At 37.4% G+C, this 23236-nt stretch overlaps 2 protein-coding genes across 3 annotated transcripts; one reads left to right on the top strand and one right to left on the bottom strand.

Moving 5' to 3' along the window:
* The first annotated feature begins 4947 nt into the window (after window positions 1-4947).
* On the top strand, window positions 4948-14575 carry LOC132628042 (proteasome subunit alpha type-1-A-like). The gene is made up of 2 exons (XM_060343731.1): window positions 4948-5444; window positions 13897-14575. The coding sequence occupies exons 1-2, from the start codon at window positions 5094-5096 to the stop codon at window positions 14368-14370; spliced, it is 825 nt and encodes a 274-aa protein (XP_060199714.1). The 5' UTR covers window positions 4948-5093; the 3' UTR covers window positions 14371-14575.
* A 1038-nt stretch (window positions 14576-15613) lies between these two features.
* On the bottom strand, window positions 15614-19599 carry LOC132628041 (uncharacterized). 2 transcript variants are annotated; one of them, XM_060343730.1, is made up of 8 exons: window positions 19444-19599; window positions 17837-18100; window positions 17679-17750; window positions 17542-17580; window positions 17196-17303; window positions 16877-16974; window positions 16664-16775; window positions 15614-16250 (listed from the first exon to the last, which is right to left on the bottom strand). In XM_060343730.1, exons 1-8 carry the CDS (start codon window positions 19534-19536, stop codon window positions 15978-15980), a joined length of 1059 nt encoding a protein of 352 aa, XP_060199713.1. In that variant the 5' UTR covers window positions 19537-19599; the 3' UTR covers window positions 15614-15977. The 2 variants fall into 2 exon arrangements, with proteins under 2 accessions (XP_060199713.1, XP_060199712.1); XM_060343729.1 differs by having other exon boundaries at window positions 19390-19593.
* Between the last annotated feature and the right edge of the window lie 3637 nt (window positions 19600-23236).

Genomic DNA, 23236 nt, shown 5'->3' with positions numbered 1-23236 from the left:
TCAGTAGAGATAGGATATCTTTAGATTGTTCTACAGGTTTTGCCAAGCCTGCCAGCTTTTCCCATCTGTAACCTTGCATCTTCTTGATGTTTTACTAATGAATTTTATTACTTTACCAAAAAAAAATAATAAGAATAAAGAGCATTCATAAAGTTATACATTTCTACTGCATACCTATCATAATGATACACATCTCGTCTTATCTTGAATTTCTCTTATACTCACAGAAAAAGCTTTTGTGGCTCCATCCCTACACGAGCAAGGAACCAGGCATTATCTCAGCTATGCTACTAGAGGCTCTCAAGAAGTCAAAGAGGATATTTACTAGTTATATCAGCCCTAATTGCTTGAACTTTCAGATGTTCTTCGAATTAATCATAGATTTTATTGTGATGGGCATAACTCTTCTTTTGAAAATCGTATAGACTTGCACCTAGTACAACTCAAAAAAAAAAAAATCCAAATATTAGTTGCAACATATATGAAATTTTTAATTTTTAAATATACTTTAAGTTTTGAGTTGTCAAATACAGTACAATAGAAGTATAAAAGCAATGAATTTGAGCCTTATCTGTGACCATAAATGGGGGGAACAAACCTTAATGAATGCTCACTCATTTCATGGTCAAAATCCTTGAAAGGTACGGGTCTGATACAATATTAGATATTTACCGATGAATATTTCTCCATTACACATGATTAAAAACGTTACTGTTATGAAGTAATGAGTATAGCACTATAGCTCCTCACTTTAAACAATAAGGACCCACAAAGTAATGGCATCATCTACCTTTCTTTTAATAAACTATAGTTTTGTTGCATTGGTGATCGCACTCTTTTTTCTAAGTTTATACTTTTAAACCCTACACATTTCAGTCTTTAGAAACTTTTAAATTTATTTCAAAGTTTCCCACATACGGAAGTGGTCATCAAAGGTTCAATTCATAGACTATTGTTTAACACAATAGTGTCTTTTCCTACGGCATTATTGGGATATTAATACATAAAAAGGAGAAATCCCCATGGACCGTTTTGCTCATCTTGTTATCATGATATTTTAATATACGCCCAATTTAAATTTAGTGCTTACTATAATGATCTTTTTTCACTTTCCCCTTTTCACCCTTTTTACTTGTATGTTAGTTTGCGCGATGTGAAAATTATAGCTTTAATATATATGTGCTAAAGAACAAGAAATATACGTTCATGTAGTTGAGATGATCACAAGCTGATCCGAACACCATATTATATAATTGAATCTATTTTTAATAGCTTCTATGTCGACTACACTTTTTAATTCAAAATTGTACTAAATTAAATTAATGTTATTTTATAAGATGTTAGTGTTATTTTGTTGATTTTCATTTCTTATTTTTCTTTTGATGTAGCAACATATGACCGTTGCTTTTAATTAATTTTTCATCAAAGTACAAGCTTTCTTAACTGCGAATTTATTCTATAGATTAGACCTCTTAAACATGAAATTTGAAACTAGATAAACTTTCGCCTTGACCCTTTAGAATTTAAGAGTTGTAAGGAAGAAAGTACTCTCTATCTCCGACCAATATATATATATATATATATATATATATATATGTCAAGAAGTTTCGTCAACCAAGACAGTAACGACAATATATTAATTATGATTTGCGAACCAAAATAAGATTATTATTTCTCCTTTTCAAAATTCAATTACCACATCTTGACCAAATACACGCAAAAAAGAAAAAGAAAAAAGGTCAAAGTCATAGATGGACTCCTGAATTTGTCTTGATTTTTTATTTAGATCCCTTAACTGAAACGTTGATCATCTGGACCCTTGAACATAAGATAAAATGTGTCATTTGAACCCCTCGTGCCAGCTGGGCACACGCGTGTAGTCCACTTGCAGTGACATGGAAAAATAGACCAGTGACATGGAATGTCTGACCAATAAAAATAAGCCATGTCAACAAAAAAAATTAATTTAAGAAAAATTAATTTTAAAATATATTTAAATATTTTTAAAAAATCTGAATAACCCAACCCATCCTCTCTAATAGTCCACTTCACCGCTGCCACTGCCGCCGCTGCCTCCGCCGCCCCACCGCCGCCCCACCGCCGCTTCAAAATCTATTTAAGTAATTAAAAAAATGGTGCCGTTTTTTGTCGGAGATTTATTTAAATAGATTTTGAAGCGGCGGCGGTGGTGGTGGGGGCGGGGAGGCAGCAGCGGCAGTGGCGGCGGTGAAGTGGGCTATCGGAGAGAATGAGTTGGGTTTTTTAATTATTTAAATAGATTTTAAAATAGAATTTTTGTTAAAATTAATTTTTAATGATTAAAAATTTGAAAAAAGGAAAAAATTTGGTAACTCACGCTCTGTTTTAAGCAGTGCAGTTCACGTGTGTGCCCAGTTGGCACGAGAGGTTCCAATGACACATTTTATTTTATGTTTGAGAATTCAGACGATTAATATTTTAATTAAGGGATCTAAATAAAAAATTAGGATAAGTTTAGAGGTCCGTCTATGACTTTGATTAAGAAAAAAAAGATGATGGGATGTCGATACATATAGAAGTCTTGGGTAAAAATGATTTAAGTACGTAGTAATTGTCTGATACGACTGAAGAGAATCTTTATGAAAAGGTGAAGGCAAATATAGTAGGAGAGAATGATGAAGACCTAAAGGGTAAAGTAGATCCTAAGCTCATCACTAGCCTACTTTTACTGTCACTTCTCTTTTTCTTTCTTTTTATTTTATTAATAATTGCTAGGTGTTCTTTTTTATTAATTTCAAGAAGACCAAGAATATGCACCTGCCGTTTTACAGCAAATCGTGTCTCGGCTCTATGGCTTTATCAGTCCATGGCACACCTCGCACTTTCTGACTAATCTTTCTTTTTAAAGCCCCCTTCTTTTGTTTGTTGCTGGAACAAACATATAACTCGTTGATGTGGATACCTGACGTGGATACCTTACTGTTGGCTAGGAGTGTTATATGAGCGGTTGAACTGAATTTGAACAGATCAAAATAAGCTGAGTGAATAAATAAACGGATCATTAGTTCGCCCAAATCGTATTTAGTCATTCCTACTATGTGTATGTGTTTTCGAGTTCTTCATATGTCTTTGACTTTTAAAGTCTGAACAATACAAAAAAAATGTGAATACATCGTACAAATCTTTAAAATACACTAAAAATTAACAATTTTTTTTTTGATATACTGGTATCAAATCCTTACACATACATGTATTCAGTGAGTACCTGTAAATGAATTTGTGTAACATTATTACATTAAGTATTTACATTATTCACAAGCTTTATGCAATTCAATGAGTTTTTTTTTTTTTTTTTTTTAACTTCAATCAGGTTGGGATTTCATTCCACTACGTCCAGTTGCATAAATACAAGACATCTAACTATGCAAGCACTATGACATGAAATGTCATTTGGTTCTCGTACAAATCTTGTAAGACAACTCATTGACCAGTTCAAAATTCACTCTTTTTCCCTTGACCAATCAATTCTAGCTGGACTCAAAATCTATAGGACAATACTCCAATAATTTTCACTCGGTGTCCTTTTAAGGGCTGATGTTTAACATTTGTCCTTAATTTTTTAAAAGTTTTGTCAATATAAATTTCTCATTCTCTTCCTCCTCCTTCTCAATCTTCTTCATAGGTGTGATAGAAAATTAAAAATTCATTGTTAATTGTGGTTACTTTAAATTGCCTTAGTTGAAAAAACTCATAGAATACCATTGTTCGATTTTATTGAGTTTGTTCATAGAAGAAGACAAAATGGAACTATTGATCTCTGAAAGTTTTGGTTGAATCTAACCATTGGGAATTGTTGGGATTTGTGTTAGATGTTGAATATCAAATTTGGACTTGATTTGGATCAATTTTGAAGCAAAAATATGTTGGTGAAATTTCTATGCAAGTCCCACCGATCCATCGGATTTGTGAACAAGTTGTGATACAATTTGTGTTGGAGTCTTGACGATCCAGCAGAACTCGTAGTAAAGCCCATCCACCAAAACCGCAAAATTCTGACATGCAAATCATTCATAAAACACTTAGTCAAATGAAGTCAAAACTTAAACAATGGCGTGAAAATAGGCTATTTGTTCAAATCACCACACAATAACTCTCAAATCCCAATAATGGATAAGGACTTGGATTTGGATCCAGTCAATTTCGAGATACTGGCCCGTACTAATCTCCAGCCCAATCAAAATGTCATAATTGGGCTAATCAGTTTAACAGATCGACCCATAACAATGACAACCCAAATGTACTTGTCAGATTCTGCAGAAAAAACGCATCTCTTCACTCTGCCTTGTAGAAAAAGAAAAGGTAGCTCAAAGCTTTCACTCTCCCAACTGCATTAAAGGTTAGAGAAACATAAACACATAACCATAGCGCAAAGCATGTGATTCCAACTCCACAAAACGACATCGTTTTAGATTAGATAACACTTCGTAAACACAATGTTCAGAAATTTTTTCATTGACATAAATTTATATTTTCATTCATAATATTTCACAAGTTATACTCATAAATTCGATTGCTAAAGGACAAAAGTTAAAGATTACAGGGACAAACCTTAGAAGAAATTTGCATGATGGGTTGGTCTTTCATTTTTATCCTTCAAAATTAAACTTATGCCTAGGGTGCATAAGTTCTTTTAAGGGCACAAGACATAACTTATGGGATATTATGATGCAAAAATATAAACTTATATCCGGTGAAAAAGTTCTTTACATTGGGGGACAAAAATTAAGAAGTAATTGCACCGTTTGTCCTTCAAATGGACTGGTCTTTAATTTTTGTCTTTCAAATGGGCTGGTCTTTAATTTTTTCCCTTCAAAATCAAAGACCAGCACAAAAATAGGGCCAAAAGTGGCTATTAATAGACCAGCCCATTTGAATGACAAAAAGTGCAAGAAGAAAGCCCATCTCTTCACTCTTGCCTTGAAGAAAAAGAAAAGGCAGCTCAAATCCTTCACTCTCCCAGAACTCCAGCAAAGGGAAGAGAAACAAAAACACAAACCTCCAAAAAAAAAAAAAAAAACGACATCGTTTTCGATCCCTAAACAAAGACTCACACAATGTTCAGAAACCAGTACGATACGGATGTAACAACATGGTCACCAGCAGGAAGACTATTTCAAGTAGAATACGCAATGGAAGCAGTAAAACAAGGTTCAGCAGCAATAGGTCTTCGATCTAAAACACACGTGATACTGGCGTGCGTAAACAAGGCTAATTCTGAACTATCATCACATCAGAAAAAGATCTTTAAAGTTGATGACCATATTGGTGTGGCTATTGCTGGATTAACAGCTGATGGACGTGTACTTTCACGGTATATGAGGACTGAGTGTATTAATTATGCTTATTCTTATGAGTCTCCCTTACCTGTTGGCAGACTTGTTGTTCAACTTGCTGATAAAGCTCAGGTACTTTGCTTCAAACCCTAATTTGTATTTGCTATTTGCTGATGAAATGAATCCTTGTTGAAATTCAGGGGTTAGGGTTTTACTCCTTCCGTTTCAATTCGTGAGTAAAGAAAACTTTTGAATCTTGTGTCTTAAACTAAAGATGTGTAGACTTCTGAATGCATGTGAAAAGTTGGAATTAAAGAGTTGGAAGAAAAGAGAAACATACATTCTTTTTGAAACAGACTAAAAAGGAAAGTAAGGCAAACAAATCGGCGGAGCGAGTGCTTTGGATTGAGAACATTCCCTTTCACTTGGTAGAAGGGTCAATTGGATTTGGTAACACGAATGCTAGTGATCCTGCAATTAGTTTCTCACTCATTTATTTCTAATTAACAATTAGGAAGGTGTGGAGGTCGAGGATTAGGGTAGAAGGGTAGGAGGAGGGGCTTATTAGTAGCATTATTTTGTAATTGCATAGTTTTTTTATTCTTCGATGTGTATTATTTTATCTATTGTGCATTTGCTTTGTATCTTGCGATTTTGCTGTCATATTTTTTTTTTCTTTTTTTTTTCTTTTGAGCTGAGGGTCTTTTGGAAACAACCTCATTGCCCCACAAAGATAGGGGTAAGGTCTGCGTACATCCTACCCTCTCTAGAACCCACTTGTGGGATCACACTGTATGTTGTTGTTGTAATTTGGCAACACATCAACAACAACAACAACAACAACCACCCAGTGAAATCCCACATCGTGGAGTCTGGGGAGGGTAGAGTGTACGCAGACCTTACTCCTACCAAGGTAGGACGGCTGTTTCCGAAAGACCCTCGGCTCAAGAAAAGCATAAAAGCATAAAAAAAGTCAGATAAGGCTAAGAGATTCAAAGCGATATGAAAATGAAATAATATAAAATAAAATAATGCAAGCGACACAGATACCACAAGATAATCAAAACACAGAAAATAGCAGATAATAACATAAATCGGAGCACAAGAAATTATATTGCGATACTGCGACTACTAATAAGAACGGATAACGAGACTATTTACTAGCCTTCTACCCTAATTTGGGTCCTCCAAACCCTCCTATCTAAGGTCATGTCCTCCGTAAGCTGTAATTGCGCCATGTCGTGTCTAATTACCTCTCCCCAATACTTCTTCGGCCTACCCCTACCTCGTCTGAAACCATCCATGGCAACCACTCACACCTCCGCACTGGGGCATCTGTGTCTCTCCTCTTCACATGCCCAAACCATCTCAATCTCGCTTCTCGCATCTTGTCTTCCACCGAGGCCACCCCCACCTTATCCCGAATATCCTCATTCCTAATCCTGTCACTCCTGGTGTGGCCACACATCCATCTCAACATTCTCATCTCGGCAACTTTTATCTTTTGAACGTGAGAGATCTTAACTGGCTAACACTCCGCCCCATACAACATAGTCGGTCTAACCACCGCTTTGTAGAACTTGCCCTTAAGTTTTGGTGGCACCTTCTTGTCACATAGCACTCCGGAAGCAAGCCTCCATTTCATCCACCCTGCCCCAATACGATGTGTGACATCATAGTCAATCTCCTCGCTGCCTTGCACAATAGACCCAAGGTACTTAAAACTACTTTTCTTCTGGATGGCCTGGGTACCAAGCCTCACTTCCAAGCCAGCCTCCTGAGGTGCTTCACTGAACTTACACTCCAAGTACTCTGTCTTGGTCCTACTCAGCTTAAACCCTTTACCCTCCAAAGTATGTCTCCAACCCTCCAGCTTAGCGTTAACTCCGCTACGAGTCTCGTCGATCAGGACTATATCGTCCGCGAAAAGCATACACCATGGCACCTCACCTTGAATTTGTCGTGTCAATCCATCCATCACTAAGGCAAATAAAAACGGACTAAGAGCTGATCCTTGATGCAACCCCATCACAACTGGAAAGTGCTCTGAGTCTCCTCCTACTGTCCTTACTCTGGTTTTGGCTCCCTCATACATGTCCTTGATCACCCTAATGTACGCCACAGGTACACTTTTAGCCTCCAAGCATTTCCATAGGATCTCTCTTGGAACTTTGTCATAAGCCTTTTCTAGGTCGATGAATACCATGTGTAAGTCTCTCTTCCTCTTCCTATACTGCTCCACCAATCTTCTCACAAGATGGATGGCTTCTGTAGTTGAGCGTCCCGGCATGAATCCGAACTGGTTCTCTGAAATAGACACACCTCTCCTCACCCTCATCTTCACCACCCTTTCCCACACTTTCATAGTATGGCTTAGCAGTTTGATACCTCTATAGTTGTTACAACTCTGGATATCTCCCTTATTCTTGTATAGAGGGATCATTACACTCGCCCTCCATTCTTCGGGCATCAATGTCGTCTTAAAGATGACATTAAACAACCTAGTCAGCCACTCCAAACCTGCCGGCTCCGCGCTCTTCCAAAATTCCCCAGGAATCCCGTTAGGTCCGATCGCTCTTCCCCTGCGCATCCTACGAACAGCACCCCTAACCTCCTCAACCTTAATACTCCTGCAATACCCAAAATCACGACGCCTTTCTGTATGTTCTAAATCTCCCAACACAATGTCTCTGTCCCCTTCTTCATTCAAGAGTTTATAGAAGTATGACTGCCATCTCCGTCTAATGAGAGTCTCCTCTACCAATACTTTGCCATGCTCGTCCTTGATGTACTTTACTTGATCCACATCACGTGCCTTTCTCTCCTTCGCCTTAGCTAGCCTGAACAATTTCTGGTCCCCTCCTTTCTCTTCTAGTTCAGCGTACATGCGTTCAAAAGCTGCCGCTTTTGCCGTCGAAACCGCCAACTTCGCCTCCTTCCTCGCCATCTTATATATCTCCGTATTCATCCACTTCTCCACCCCATCCTTGCTTTCTATCAACTTCGCATACGCCACATTCTTTGCTTCCACCTTTCCTTGGACTTCTCCATTCCACCACCAGTCCCCTCGATGCTGACCACGACTACCTGTCGAGACCCCCAACACTTCCCTTGCTACCACCCTAATGCAACTAGCCGTCTTATCCCACATACTGGTCGCATCCCCACTACTATCCCAGGCCCCCATATCCTTCAATTTCTCTTCCATCTCCAGGGCACTAATCGTGGTCAAACTACCTCATCTGATCCTAGGTCGGTCACTCTTCTTCCTCGTCCTCTTGATCCCTAAATCCATCACCGAGCTTATGTCGGGTTGTAAGATAGTCGCTCAGAATGACCTTACAATCTTTGCACATACCTTTATCATCCTTCCTAAGGAGTAAAAAGTCTATCTGAGTTTTAGCCACCGAATTACGGAAGGTTACCAAGTGTTCCTCCTTCTTTGGGAAACTCGAATTGGCTATCACCAACCCAAAAGCTCTTGCAAAATCCAAAAGTGAGACTCTTCCTCCATTCCTGTCCCCGAAGCCAAAGCCTCCATGCACATCATCATAACCTCCCGAAATAGGCCCGATGTGTCCATTGAAATCACCTCCCACAAATAGCTTCTCAGTAGGCGGTATGCCTCCCACTAACTCGTCCAAATCCTCCCAAAAGCGCCTCTTCTCCTCCTCGCCTAAGCCCGCTTGCGGCGCATATGCACTAATAATGTTCAAAGTGAGTCCTTCAACGACCACCTTAACCGACATCATCCTATCAGTGGCCCTCCTAACCTCGACCACCTGATCCCTTAATTCACTATCTACTAAATTGCCCACCCCATTTCTATACTTCGACCTACCAGAGAACCACAACTTATACCCGTCTACCTCCTTAGCTTCAGGACCTACCCATTTGGTATCTTGGATACAAGCTATATTAATCTTCCTCTTCTTAAAAATCTTAACTAGCTCTATGGACTTCCTCGTTAACGTCTCAATGTTCCAAGAACCTACTCTCAACCTAGACGCTCCTTTAACCCACTTACCCCTTCTAACCCTCGCCCCTGTCCCCGAACGAAAACATGACCCTAGTCTACCATCACTAAGCAAAGCCACAAGAATGAGTATGAACTAATAAATTATTCAAAAGTCTAAAGTTAGCAAAATGTAACTACAAGTGTATGGACAAATAATGGGTATGGCAACCGGAGGTACCAACTCCAGTTGAACTGAACCTGGTCGCCGCCGGAAAAACTGTTCAACGTCCGAGTTACTGTTCACTGTCGGAATTCTGCTCACAAAGACCTGAAACAGGAGAAGAGAAGAGGGGGGAAAAGAAAAAAAAAGGAACAGGAAAAGAAAAAGGAAAAAAAGGGAAAAAAAGGAGGGAGAAAGAGGGGGCTGGCCGGAAAATGGTGCCGGAAAAGTCTCCGGCGATGGCGCGGCTGAGTTCTGGCAGCACCAGAGGCAGCTAAAAAAAAGGGGAAAAAAGGAGAAGAGAAGAAGAAGAAGAGAAGAAGAAAAGGGAAGGGAGAAAAAAGTAAATCTGGCCGGAAAAGTGGCCGGCGTTACTTGATCGCCGGAGTTACCTGAACAGTGATGCGGTCTGGTCGCCGGACGGGGTGGCGGGTGGGGTGGGGGGGGGAGAGAGGAGATGTTACCGTTGAGAGCAGAAGAGAGAGAAAGCAGAGAGAGAAAGGCAATACAAGAAAAGCAACACATCGTGGAAAGCTTTTTTTTTTTTTTTTTTAGTGTGTGTTGGATTGGTTTTGGTGGGTGGTTTTGGGGGGGGGGGAGAGGAGTTTTACCAAGGGGAGTTAAAATATAAAAAGTTAAACGCATGAAGAAGCTAAGGGGATTCAACATATTGTATGTATACATTGCAAAAGATTACTAAGTAATTTTTTGAGCGCCCTTGCTCGAGATGGCTTTACCTCTAGGAGGGGAGGGGGTTCTGTTAAAAGATTATTCCTTGTTTCCTTCATTTCCCCCAATTGCCATCGACTCTATGCTGTTAAATGATGAAACTAAAATGGTTAAGCATGACAGTTTTTTGATCATTTCTGTTCATCTTTTAGGTAAACTTGTGTACTCAGTACTGCTCTTTAGGTATATTAACTATTAAGTGATGGAGTTGAAACTGTAAAAAGATTACAAATGTGTAAGTTTTTCTTAACCTTCTGCGTGAGGTTTCCTTCAATCTGGTGTTCCCAAGAGAAAAAAAATTAGAGCTCCACTACCTTAGTTTGCAAAATCAGTTGGTTGCCTATGTGCAAGATCTTCATTTCTTCTACCTGAGTTAGCATTATCCTAGAATGCTTCAAACTCCCTAAAAAATTAGTTCTCTTATATCATTGCTGAAATGGAGGACAAGTTTTTCAGCAAATGACTATGGGACAGTTGGGGAGTAGCTTGAATGCCTTTATTGCTCCATGGACTCGAGTCGGAGTTTCTTGTTGTAACTGCTCTTGTGCTTTCTTAGAAAAATGGCTGCTTTGTTTTTCACTTGTCAAATTCCATAAGATCAGTTTGAAACTCGGCGCGATAAAAGAGTTGCATACAGTTTAACCCGCAAGGGTGGCTCAGTTGGTTGAGTATGGGGCTTTCATAATGGAGGTCTCAGGTTCGAAACCCCCTGCCTACGACAGTAGGGGATTTGCCTTCTGGGTCGAGCTCGTCGCACCAGGCTTGCCTAGTGCGGGTTACTTCTTCTGTGTGGTTTGCGAGCTATTGCACAGAAGCTAGGTTTACCCTGTGCGCACCTGAAGGGTAGCGGTTGCGGGTTCCCATGTCATCCAAAAAAAAAAAAAAAGAGTTGCATACAGTTTGTTATATAAAAGTTGCATACAGTTTGTTACATATATAAGATTTATCAAGAAAAAATGCTGCATATTTAAAGCTTGACAGGTTCTAAGGCTTTTTCCTTGGGATATATTTGGAGCAAGTTACCCTTCTATTTTACTATCAGAGAACACTGTGCGCCTTTTACAGATTTCATAAGCATTTATCATTTTCCAGAGAAGCATCTATCATACTCAAACTGTAGCCAGGGTTGTCCAAATAACCCCCGCTCCCTTTTTCCACTTTACAAATGAGCTGCTTTAATCTGCTTGATCAAAAACGAAAAAACAAATGAGGTGCTTTAATCTGTTCCTGCATCTTGGTAAATTATTACTACATGGACATTCTCCAGAGTGCACCTTTAGAATTTTCAAGTTACATGCCCCTTTATGTAGAGTAAAATTGGGTATATATTCTTGGATTTTCATGTCAGATATCAATGTGGTGTTTAGGAAATACGATACCATATAAAAAGGGACCATGGTAGGATGTGAGGTGCTGCTATGTGTAGTTTAGTGGTAATAGTTAGCACTGTTTTGAAGTGTTTAGGATAAGTCACCACTCTAAACCAGTGGCCTGTCTCGCCATAGACAACTAAGGCGTGGCAATTTTCAGAAGGCGAGGCAAGACGAGCATGGCGAATGGCGAGGCGAGGCGACACCTTTTGATTTTTTTTTTTTAAAAAGTTACTGACTATATTAAAACAGAACAGAAATATTTACCTAGGTCCTAGGGTTTCATTCATATGTTTTTTCCATAGCAGCTGCTGCGTCTCCTTTGGTCAGATTGCATCTCCACCATTCATATGTTTTTTCCAGCAGCAGAATAGCCTTTTTCAGGCAGATTCGGAAACGACAGGCAGCCGGTGACCCAATTCGGGCAGGGTATTTTTTTTTTTTTCATTTTTGTGCGACTTTTGGAGATCTTGAAGAAGAATAGATGTTTCTTCGTTATAATTTGGTTAATGCTAACAGTACAGTAGTACACTCAGGGACCTTATGACTTATTAACTATCTAGTTGCCTAGTTGGAGACTTTTAGACTTTATTATCAACTATCAACTATCTATTTTTATTTTTTTCAATTGAAATATTTGCTAGTATTTTGTTGAGTATTTGAGTTTTTGGGTATTTATATGTGCATATTTAATATTTTAATTTTTTGTGTTAATTCTTGCCTCGCTTCCAAAAGGCGTTCGCCACGCCACGCCACGCCATGAGGCGTGAGACGAGCCCTTGTCGCCACGCCACGCCTCGCCTTTCGCCATCCTAAACACTGCTCTAAACCTTCTCATAACAAAGCAGAATATAATTCGCACTAATTGAATGGGGTGCCTAGCATATGCTTCCTTACATTTACTGGTCTTATCACAAAGTATCACACATTAGAGCTAACCAGACTGCAAAATTATGCTTTTCTTTTTTTTGGGAAGTAAGGCGAGGGATTTGCAGTATAATGTTTGAAGTACAGCCTTAACTTATGATCACGTTAGCTACAGGATTTTATCGTCGCAGGCATTCCTTCAAATCTTTTTTATTGCTAACTGTTGGTGAATGTGTCCAAGTAGGCTTTGCAGTGGTTATATTTGACAGCAATTTCTCATACTTTTGACTTCTAAGGATTCTGAAAATTGTACTTAGTTCCTTTTAAATTGTAGAAATCTCCCATAGATGTAGAGGAAAATGTAAACATGCACCCAGTAAATAAGTTTTGTGGCCAGTCCATGGTATAATAGGCCCATTTTGTGGTGATATATTCTTAGGCTTTTGGGTTATAAGACGTGTTCCAGTATCTATAAATTTTACATTATCAAAAAAGAAAAAAGATGTGTTTCAGTAACTGTTAAAACTAGAGTGTCCTGACTTTGTTACTGTAGAAATTCAATGAAAATTAAGGGCATTCTTTCATTTAAGTCATGGAGGACATGCCTTGATGTTAGACCCACTATTGCCATGTTCTTTCTGCTTTTTAATGATTCGGATATAGTTACCTCAAGTTTACTCTGTCTGAGGTCTTACTAGTATAAATTAGCCTTTCTCATTGTCAGTCAACTAAGTAGGGCCTGAGGTCCCTGCGAATCCATAAATCTGAGGAGCATGCCGCAACGTCTTAGTTAGTTCTTCTCAAGAAAGCATATGGTTTATTTTGACAAGCAGGCTGAATCTTTACTTCTGCACAATTTGTTGGGTATTTGTTGATAGGTTCACCAACTGCTTGGTGTCTGATATCGGACTTATTATAATTTGTCCCAAAATGTTTTTATGGAAGGAAAAAGTAGAGGTCGGCTCTTAGATGATGGGTGGTATGCTTCATGTTCGAACAGTTCTGTTCCATAATAGAAAGAGAAACGCCTACAAAGTTGTTTTAGTTCTTCACGTATAGGATGTGTGTGACGGTGAACTAGTCACCTCCAAACGACACATGTAGAGCCTGGCATGGGGAAAAAGTAAAGAAAGAATAATTCTTTTGGGTCCTTTGTTGTGTCCTGGTGGATATTGAGCTAAATATACCGTTTCCCTCTATTTCTCTGGATGATCTATTAATGCAACAAATGTTTATATTGGAATATGAGGCTAACCATCTTTTTGAATTCTCTACCCGTTTGGTGCACCCCTTGTATACAACCAGTTTGGCCATGTTTATGAATGAAAGTACTTTTACAGTTTTACTTGATCAACCAAAATATACTAGGCTAACCATCTGATTCAAAAAGGCGATGCCTATTTTTGCGCTCCATCATCTTAACAGTTGCTTTTATGTCAGGTTTGCACTCAGCGATCGTGGAAACGGCCTTATGGTGTTGGCTTGCTTGTTGGTGGACTGGATGAGTCTGGTGCTCACCTTTACTACAATTGTCCTAGTGGTAACTACTTCGAGTATCAAGCTTTTGCCATTGGATCTCGGTCACAAGCTGCAAAAACCTACTTGGAACGTAGGTTTGAGACTTTCATGGATTCTTCTCGTGAAAGCCTGCTTAAGGACGCACTCTTTGCACTGAGGGAAACTTTGCAAGGAGAAAAATTAACAAGCTCCAACTGCACGGTAGCTGTGGTAGGAGTAGGAGAGGCTTTCCATACACTGGACAAGGAAACCATACAAGCATTGATCAATGAATTTGAGATAGCTGGTGAGGAGGCTCCTGCCGAAGTCCCGGATCAAGCTGCGAGTGATGAACCAGCAGCACCTGAAGAGGGTGCTGCCCCTGCTGCTGAAGGAGCTGCCCCAATGGATATTTGATGATGCTATGTCTTTCTTTAGGCCTCACTTCTTTCATATTAAGAGATTTCTTCCTAAAATGTTGAGATTTTGTGTGGCACAATGGGTAATATTTCTGCTTGGATGTTTTATTATGCAATCATGCTTTACTATGGTCCAAACACTTTAAAACTCATGCTTCTGAGATTTGAACTATAGACATTTTAAGCGACTTTGTTGGGTTGGATCTCTCTCTCTCCCCTCCGTTGTGTATTTCTTTGTTACTCAGTTCATTTTCTTCCCTCAGAAACTGTTGATGAAATGACAGCATGACCTTCTGCTTCTCTATAGCTCCAAGCAGCTGATCAAATCAACAGTACACTCTCTTTCTTGTCCTAATTCGGGCAAGAATAGGGAGGACAGTTGCTTGCAGTAATGGTTCCGATTAAACTATAAAGGTTTTGAGGTGAGGGGAACTTACAACTATGATTGAATGAAAAAATATCGTTAAGTTTATTTCATAAGTTTGAGGAGGTTATATATAAAAAGATAACTAGTGTGTTTTTGAGACTCGCTCGTTACCTCTTTGTGGTACTCTATAAGCTGACAGACCACTTGAAGTTTTACATGATCTTTGTTAATAGTAATTTGTTTTCATGATATTCGAAGCTAATGCAGTTGATTACAAATTTCGCTATAGTGTGTCTAGTAAATTAGCAAAAAGGAGCTTGTTCCGCAATACCTTAAATTAATTAAATTAGCTCTAATGTTTTTCCAATTTAAGTAAATCTTGATGTGACACGTAAAAATTATTGTTTAATTTTATAACAAATGAAGAGGTGCTAGTTCTATATTTGGGTTCTCAATCTTCACCCAGAACTGTCCAACTATGAACTTTGTAACATCAACCTGGGCTACTTCTGCTAATGATTATGATTTCTCGTTATCAACTCCAGATGCAATGCATGACCTACTTGGTGGGGTTGCTGAGCTTTTTCCAAAAGTTTAGCGAGCAAGTGATTCTGTGTAGGTTTTCGATGAAGATGATCTATTAATCTTCGCAGGTTCTTTCCCTTGTTGTTTATGTAGATTTCAACATAAATCTCTTCCTGTTTCATGTAGTAACGCGTATATATCTCATGTTGTATAAATTGTTAAATGAACTGTACGAAGAAACAAGAAATCCGTCCCACTAGAATCACAGAGAACCACAGGTTCTACCATAACATCATTCTTTATAGCTTGTTATGGGAAAGGGTATAATACATATGCTGGCTACTGAGGATGTGAAACAAGGTTCAATTAAGAGTTACAAATCAAAAAGCGGGAACAAGGGGTAACAGCTTTGATTATCTGCAGTATGGCAAAGTTTCAACGCATTGAATATAAAACTGAATCTTGACACCTGAATTAAGATGGAGATCCAGATTAAACAATATCAACTCTACGGTTCAACATTTCTTCACGAGAAGTCAAATAGCAGGAGTAGGCACTTAAAAAACACAGCGCTGCTCGTTTTTCTCCCTTTTTTCTTCCCTCGGTCTTTTTTTTTTCTTGAGTTTGGGGGGAGGGGGGTAGGGTAGTAGAATTAGGAGGATTTCAGCTGATAGGTAGAAGAAACCTCTTGACAACGGAACAAAATAACGCTTCTATGTCACAAGACTCACAACAGAGGATTTGCTTGGCTCCGGAATGGAGAGACCGTTGGTCTGCATTTGTTTGTACATCCATAGCCAGTTTTCAGGGGTTACTTCACCCCCAAGAGATCGAATCACAGACCCACCGCTGCAAGAACCCACAAGGCAACATTCCTCCAGTGACAGTCCCTTTACCAATCCATACAAAAACCCACATGCAAACAGATCTCCTGCACCTGTAGCATCAGTTACTTTTGCCTCGCCAATTGCTGGAACACGGACAAACTGAAAAACCAAAATAATACTTCATCTTCATTACCGTCATAACAAACACTAAGTTAAGATTGTATAATCATCAGCGAAAAAAGTGTTACTCCTTCTATCCCATTATGCGTGACACTTTCCTTTTTAGTCTATTCCAAAAAGGATGACACCTATATTAGAAATAATTAATTTTCAGTCTCCAATTTTATCTTCAATGGCGATTTTATAGCCACAAAAATGTCGTAGCATGTTTAAAACCACACTTAAAAAAAATTAAAGTGAAAGTGCTAGTAGGCTACTAGAAGAATGACAAGAACCACCAAGTTGGGGCATACAACTACCGACCTTCAATATTATGTACATCAAGAACAAGAGGTTCGATTTAAATCTTTTTGTTTTAAAGATGAACTGCGGGTTGGAAGGATAAGAGATACCTCTTTCTCATGTTTGGCAATGCATCCTTTTTGGGCTAAGGTTACAACAGCCCACTTGCAATGTTTAGCCAGAAATTCAAGTGCTGCCTCAGGATTTGCATTGTCTTCACCACTGCACCAAATGTTGAAAAGACATAGACCGTCATTTGCATGAACTTCACATCGACACAATAAACATAATTTCTCAGTTTTAACCCTAAGACGAATAATCACCTTAGCAGCTCAGTTGCTTCATCCTCATTTGCAAAGCAAAGGTCTATGTTTCCAGACTCCAATAATTCAATCAGAGGTGATTTAAACTTCCTCACCATCTACCATATATTAAGAATAACAGAAAGGCATCGATAACACAGATCAAACATATTTCAACAGTTCTTATCTTATGAAATTCTTTTCTAGGATAACTCAAATACAGAGAACGAAATAAGATCTTTGTATCAATTAGAAGACAGGCAACTGTTTCCGCTTAAAAAGCTCAAAGAAAATAATGAAATGCCAAACTTCTAATTATGTAGCCTAAGCGAACAATTACCTCAAAGCTAGCTAGATCTAGCGAAACAAAAAGGCCTTCTTCCTTTGCTATTTTGATGGCCGCCTTAATAACTTCTACATTCAGTATGGCATATCTCAGTACCAACCACTGTAACAAAATAAAGACATATAGTGAAGAAATTTTCAATGCTACAAATTCTCCAGAATTGTACTCCAGCTAGAAATAACAGGAAAGGTAAGTTTGTGGTAGAAATTAAAATGATTTCATAAATGGATCAGACAACTCTACTTGTTACTGGCCACAAATACAACATTAAAGTATCTAATGGTGTAGAAAATGATGGAGAAGAGATAAGAGGTTAAAATATCAAATTATGAACCCTCACCTTGGAACCTTTGAAGTCCTCTCTTTTCAGTTCATCTGCCTGATAAGCAAGGAAATAATAAGATAAGCGTAAGGTCACTTCGTCATTAGAATCATTAGCCACCACTGAATTTGACTATAGATGAAAGTGGAAAGCACCTGAACTTTCACAGAGCCAGACAGACAGGGACGCATGGTACGATTGCCATCTTCGTCAACCAGACAAACACACTGTATATCACAATAACACAGTTTTAAAAACCCGAGAATCATCTAGATATATATACAGAGTCCTAATGTCTAACCAATGTGTTCACCTGAGCTGTAGTTCCATTCTTCAATCTCAATCTTGAGATATCCACTTTGTAAAAACCCATGTTGCTCATAAATAGTTCACCTTCTTCATCATTGCCACATGCCCCAATAATCCCACAACTAATCCCAAAGCCAGCAGCCAAACCTCTAATTGTATTTGCAACACTACCTCCAGCTATGGTCTTCAATAGAGATTCATTGTCAGTAGAAGGAAGGCTATGTGCGTTAAGCTCGTCGAGTATATGCTTCAACTCTCCAACTGCAACCTTCAGTTAACAAAGGAGACTAAATGAATCAGAATCTTGTTTATAACAAGTAGAGACATTCGTAGCAAACATAATATTTCACGGTTATTATATTTTTACATTTTTACTTATAAACATTATGCCTCTCCTAGCTGCCAGTTACACAAGATAAGCCAACCAACTACGTCTCAATGGTCAGTTATACCAATCCTATATATCAAATCAGCTTTCACATCCCAATGAATTCAGCACTCAGATATCATAGTTTAAGACTATTTAATTACTGATTTCTTCCGATATCCGGGCTCGGAACCATTTGCACATAGGTGGAGTGAAGGGTAAGATCAACATAATCTTTTAACAAATGAAACCAACATGGATTAGAGAAAAGGGAAGTTTATGAATCAAATGTACAATGCATTTTATCTACTCAAGCAAAACCTCCTCTAAGTCCAATCCTAAAGTCCACAATATCAAATGCGAGCCAAATTCCCTAGTTTTCAGACTGATCGTAGTAGGAAACGTCAAAAGGTTATGAAATCAACTATCAACTTATAATGTTCAATTCCAATGTTGTTCGGACTCTCCAAAAGTGTATATGGGTGCGTGTCCGATCCTCTGAAAGTAGTGCATATTTTGAAGGATCCGACAGGGGTGCAGAAACCGTCTAGAACCACAAAGACTAAACCCCCTAATATACAGAAAAGATGAGATCATCTCACCTATTAGCTGCTTTTTAGATTCTGTGATACATCAAATCCTCCTCGGTAAAAAGGTTCGTTCTTGTCTGTATCATTCTCTCTTTAGCTGTCTCTTTACTGATACACTGGATTTTGCTATTGCACTAGCTTGTTCTGTTTGGATTTTTGAACATCTTCCTAAATCCTAATGCTATCCCAATGAACTTATAAAGCACTATATAACTTGTAGCAACAACAATCACACCCAGCTACCAAACTACCTATCCCCTAAAAATAGGATAATTAAACACACACATGCAAAAACATATACACGTGTATAGAGAGAATAACAGGATCCAAGGACCAATAGAATCAGAGCAAAAAAGGGAACTAAAACAAAGAGCTAGCTGAAAACTATGCATATACTTTAGTTAAAGTGACACTGGATTTAAAGATCTAATTTTTGTAGCAACTGGCAGAATACAAACTATTTTTTTTTTCTTTTCTGTTTGTGAAATCATGACAAAACCCAAAACTTAGAGATGACAAACAATCAAGAACTATTCTTATGAAGTATATGTAATTGGGAATCAAGAAACAGGAAAATTGAGAAATAAAATAAGTACTGACAGGGAAAGAGCCACCACGTTCGCCGCGAATGTGGGAGAGAAGAGACCAATCAACCTTAGCAATATGGTCTACTAACGCAAACGGTTGAAGTCCAAGTACCACCGGTGCACTCTCATGATTGCTGCCTCCTCGAATTTCAACTCCCATAATTCGCAGTTTGATATTTCTTCCCACCCTTTTCCCGTGTTTAACTCTCTCTCTGTGTCTTCCAATTTATAGCTGCCCCTCTCTCCTTTACTGCACACTGTTCACTACTTGTCCACTTGGTTTTTTTTAAATTTTATTTTCTTTACTTTTAAGCGACAAAATAATTTTGTAAATTGTTGAGCTACAGTCTTTCTTTCTTACCGGATTCTTGAATAATTGGATTCCATCGGTTTATAATAAGTGTCCCCCTTTTTCTATTTTTGTTCAAAATAAGTTATGAATTAACTTTAATTTTTTAGACTTGTCATTATTTATATATACCTAATATTTTGGTTCAAAATAAGTTATGAATTTTTTTAGATTTGTTGTTACTTATATATACCTAAGAAGTCTTTTAAATTACTCCAATTTTCTATGATATCATTTAAATAAGGCAAGTTTAGTTAAAATATCTGTTTTTTTAAGGAGTAGTCGTTTTTTCAAGAGATGTAAAAAAGATTAAATGGACGGGGAGTAGTTAACTTCAGTCTATGTTTGACTAATCAACTCTATTGTCACATGAATTTATTGTTAGGCTCATGAGTAATTCTTTGATATAGAGATCCAAATTAAATCCTTTATTTTATGAAATATTTTAGTTTCACATTCCGCTATAGTTTAGGATTGTTCATACTTTTATTGTCCGCAATTGTCTGGAATTTGGTCGTAACTTTAATTGAACTCAAACGTGGTTTGAATGAATTCAATATGTTAAATTCTTATAGGACAAAGGTTTAAATTTATCCTACACTTTTGATTATGGTCCAAAATTATCCTTCACTATATTTCATATTAGAGCTCTGTTAGAATCAGCGCTAACTACAAGTCAATTTGCTGATGGCAAGGGCATGAATACTTCAAACTTCATAGTGTAAGATAATATAAAATTAAGATATTTCAAATGGTGCAACTGTATTTCTTATATTTTTCGGTAGCTAATATGACATTCTATTGACTATTGATCATTACGAATTTAAGGAATTTTGTGGCATTGATTGGTATTATAATTTATGATTTCTAAGAAGTTAGACTTGTTATCTTTTCTTGTCAACATTGCTTGGTAAAATAACTAGAGAGTTCATTTTTCTAGGTAAATAATGATGATTTACTCGTAATTATTGGGTGAGAACTAAAGTAAAAAAGAAGATACATCTCCTCATTTTCATCCAGTTTTAATAGATTGATAAAACAGACGTGAAGATATACTTATTCTTCCACTTTAACTTAACCCCTCTCTTACTAAACAAGGAAATAGGAACTTTTATCTTGCCAATAGATATTTTTGTTCCAAATGAAATTAACAATATAAGAATTATGAATTTCGTACCTCCTAAATCGTTAGCCACGAAATTCAAAATTGTATGGACAGGAAAAATTCTGTGGGTTGGAACTGGAGTCGTATCATTATTAATGTGGACAGGGATAGAAATAACTGTATTTCATTAAGTTCAACTGAAACAAGTGTTTTCAAAATGGAATATAAATAATATGTAAGACATTATTAAAATTTATTGAAATTTTAAGTTCTAAACTCACAATTTCAAAAGTACAGTGTTTCACGCTTAAATTTAAAACATTAAACCTATCAAATTTAAATTTTGTATTCGCTTGGGTAAAATCCTATTTAAAATAGGATGGTGTGGTGAGTCTGTCAAATGCTCAACAAGTTCCGACATTAGTGAAGCATAAACTATGTTCGTCAACCAAGTTTATTTAATGGTCGTAAGTTTATTAATCTGACAAAAAAATCTGAATTTTGATACACTTCAAAGTATTCCATTTTGACGGATTCGAAGAGCCATCAATTACTATAATCTCTGTCTTACAAAAGAATTTGCGTAAATCCTTTATTTTTTTTCTCCCATACTTGACATTAATCAACAACCAACTGAAGTACTCTATAATTTTCCGCTACTCGTGCAGGAAGATGGAACAAATGATGTCTCATCTTTTTACTTTTTAATGAAAAAAAAATCTCTTTTTGTAAATATCTAAAAAAAACAATCTAATCCACGTAAGATATGACAACACTAAAAAGTAAAGACAGACCACTAGATATTTGCTGGTTGTCTCTTTCTACTATAAATAAAAATAAATTTCACTTATCAATTTTGTTAGAAACATTTGTGGATTTTGATCATCATTATTCATATGGCCTTTTACAGAAACGTATCTAAACTCGTGCTCTTCCCTCAGATTTTGTCTACCTCTCAATAATGGTTCTTTATTTGTGCAATCTTTCTTTTTACTCAAATTTGAAAGCTCCCATTTGATTGATTCTTTTGTCCAAATTGATAAATTTGATTTTACACCCACTTTTGGTACACAGCTCGTAGTTCTCTCTCTGTCTCTGTCTTTTTCCTGTCTAAATGAATTGACTGAGAGAGAAGCATAAACAAAGTAAAGAAAAATGTACATTTGGTTGAGTTGCATTTGCATATAACATATTTTAAGGCGGATATTATAGGAAATTGCAATTTCATCTTACATCACTTAAGTGCAGAGTTTCAATTTTAAAAATATTCTCTCATCAATCAACTATTGCAAGATTCCAATATCAACAAATCTCTCTTATCTCATACTTTCTTCTGCTCACATTATTAATGATCCCGTCCCCCCACCCAAAAAATCACAAAAATGAATTTTAGAGTGGATATACTGGGGATCCGAGTGTTGAATGGTAGAAGAGGTATAAAACAACTCATCCTGCACATGATGCTATGAAGTTCACAGTATAAAAACTGCAGCTGATTTCCACTATCCAAATTTGGAAGTTTGGAAGATTATAGATGGTCTAAGGCATGTAAGGAAGATGATCAACATTGCCTCATAGTTAATTTTTTTTTTCTGCGTACAGCCTACTCTCCCCAAACCTCACTTGTGAAATTACATTGGATATGTTGTTTTGAAAATCCCGAAAACAGTGGCTCATAGTTCAAAACTTGGTGGACAATGACTCACATCTCTATGTTCCCTCCACTGCAGATACCAACCTTCTATCTGCAGATTGCCTGAAGTTCCGACCCTTGACGTGTGTCTAATCCTCTCTAAACTCTAGTTCTCCTTGCTACATTTTAAGAGCAAAGCTAAAGCCAGATTTTGAATTTATGAATTCTGAATTTAAAAAAAAAACAACTTATTGAAATTTTTAGATAAATTATTTATACATATTAAATGAATTTATTTAAACACAAACACAGTGTCTAAGCTAAAGTTACTAATTTCTTCGAACCCGTAAGTAGAATTATAGTTCCGCTCCAGTTTAAGATCCCACTGTCAAAGGTGTAGAAAATTACGCATGCACTTGCAAAAGAAGACCAAATTTTACGCTCGGAAAACATATCTCGAGTCAGTGGACCACTTCTGTGAAAGAAAAAATAGTCCAAAAGGAATCTTCTATGGACCCCTTACAATATACAAATCACGAAAATATATTTTTTGTGTAAGGCCTCAATAGAGAAAGTGAAACTCAAGTATGCGCCGAATGGTAAAGAGAGAGATTCATGACCAAGATGACTCCATTCAAAACCAAACAATTCAACAGATTCCACATCACTCGTATAGAAATGACAATGATTGAACTACAGACTCCCTTTTTGTCGTTTTAAAACACAAAAAGACAAGCTGAATTTACGGGGAATTGGCACATCTTTTGGCTCTT

This window comes from Lycium barbarum, chromosome 2 (assembly GCF_019175385.1).
Source record: "Lycium barbarum isolate Lr01 chromosome 2, ASM1917538v2, whole genome shotgun sequence".
Classification (NCBI taxonomy): domain Eukaryota; kingdom Viridiplantae; phylum Streptophyta; class Magnoliopsida; order Solanales; family Solanaceae; genus Lycium; species Lycium barbarum.
Note: the sequence above shows the minus strand (reverse complement) of the source record. Positions and strands in the feature narration are given on the sequence as shown.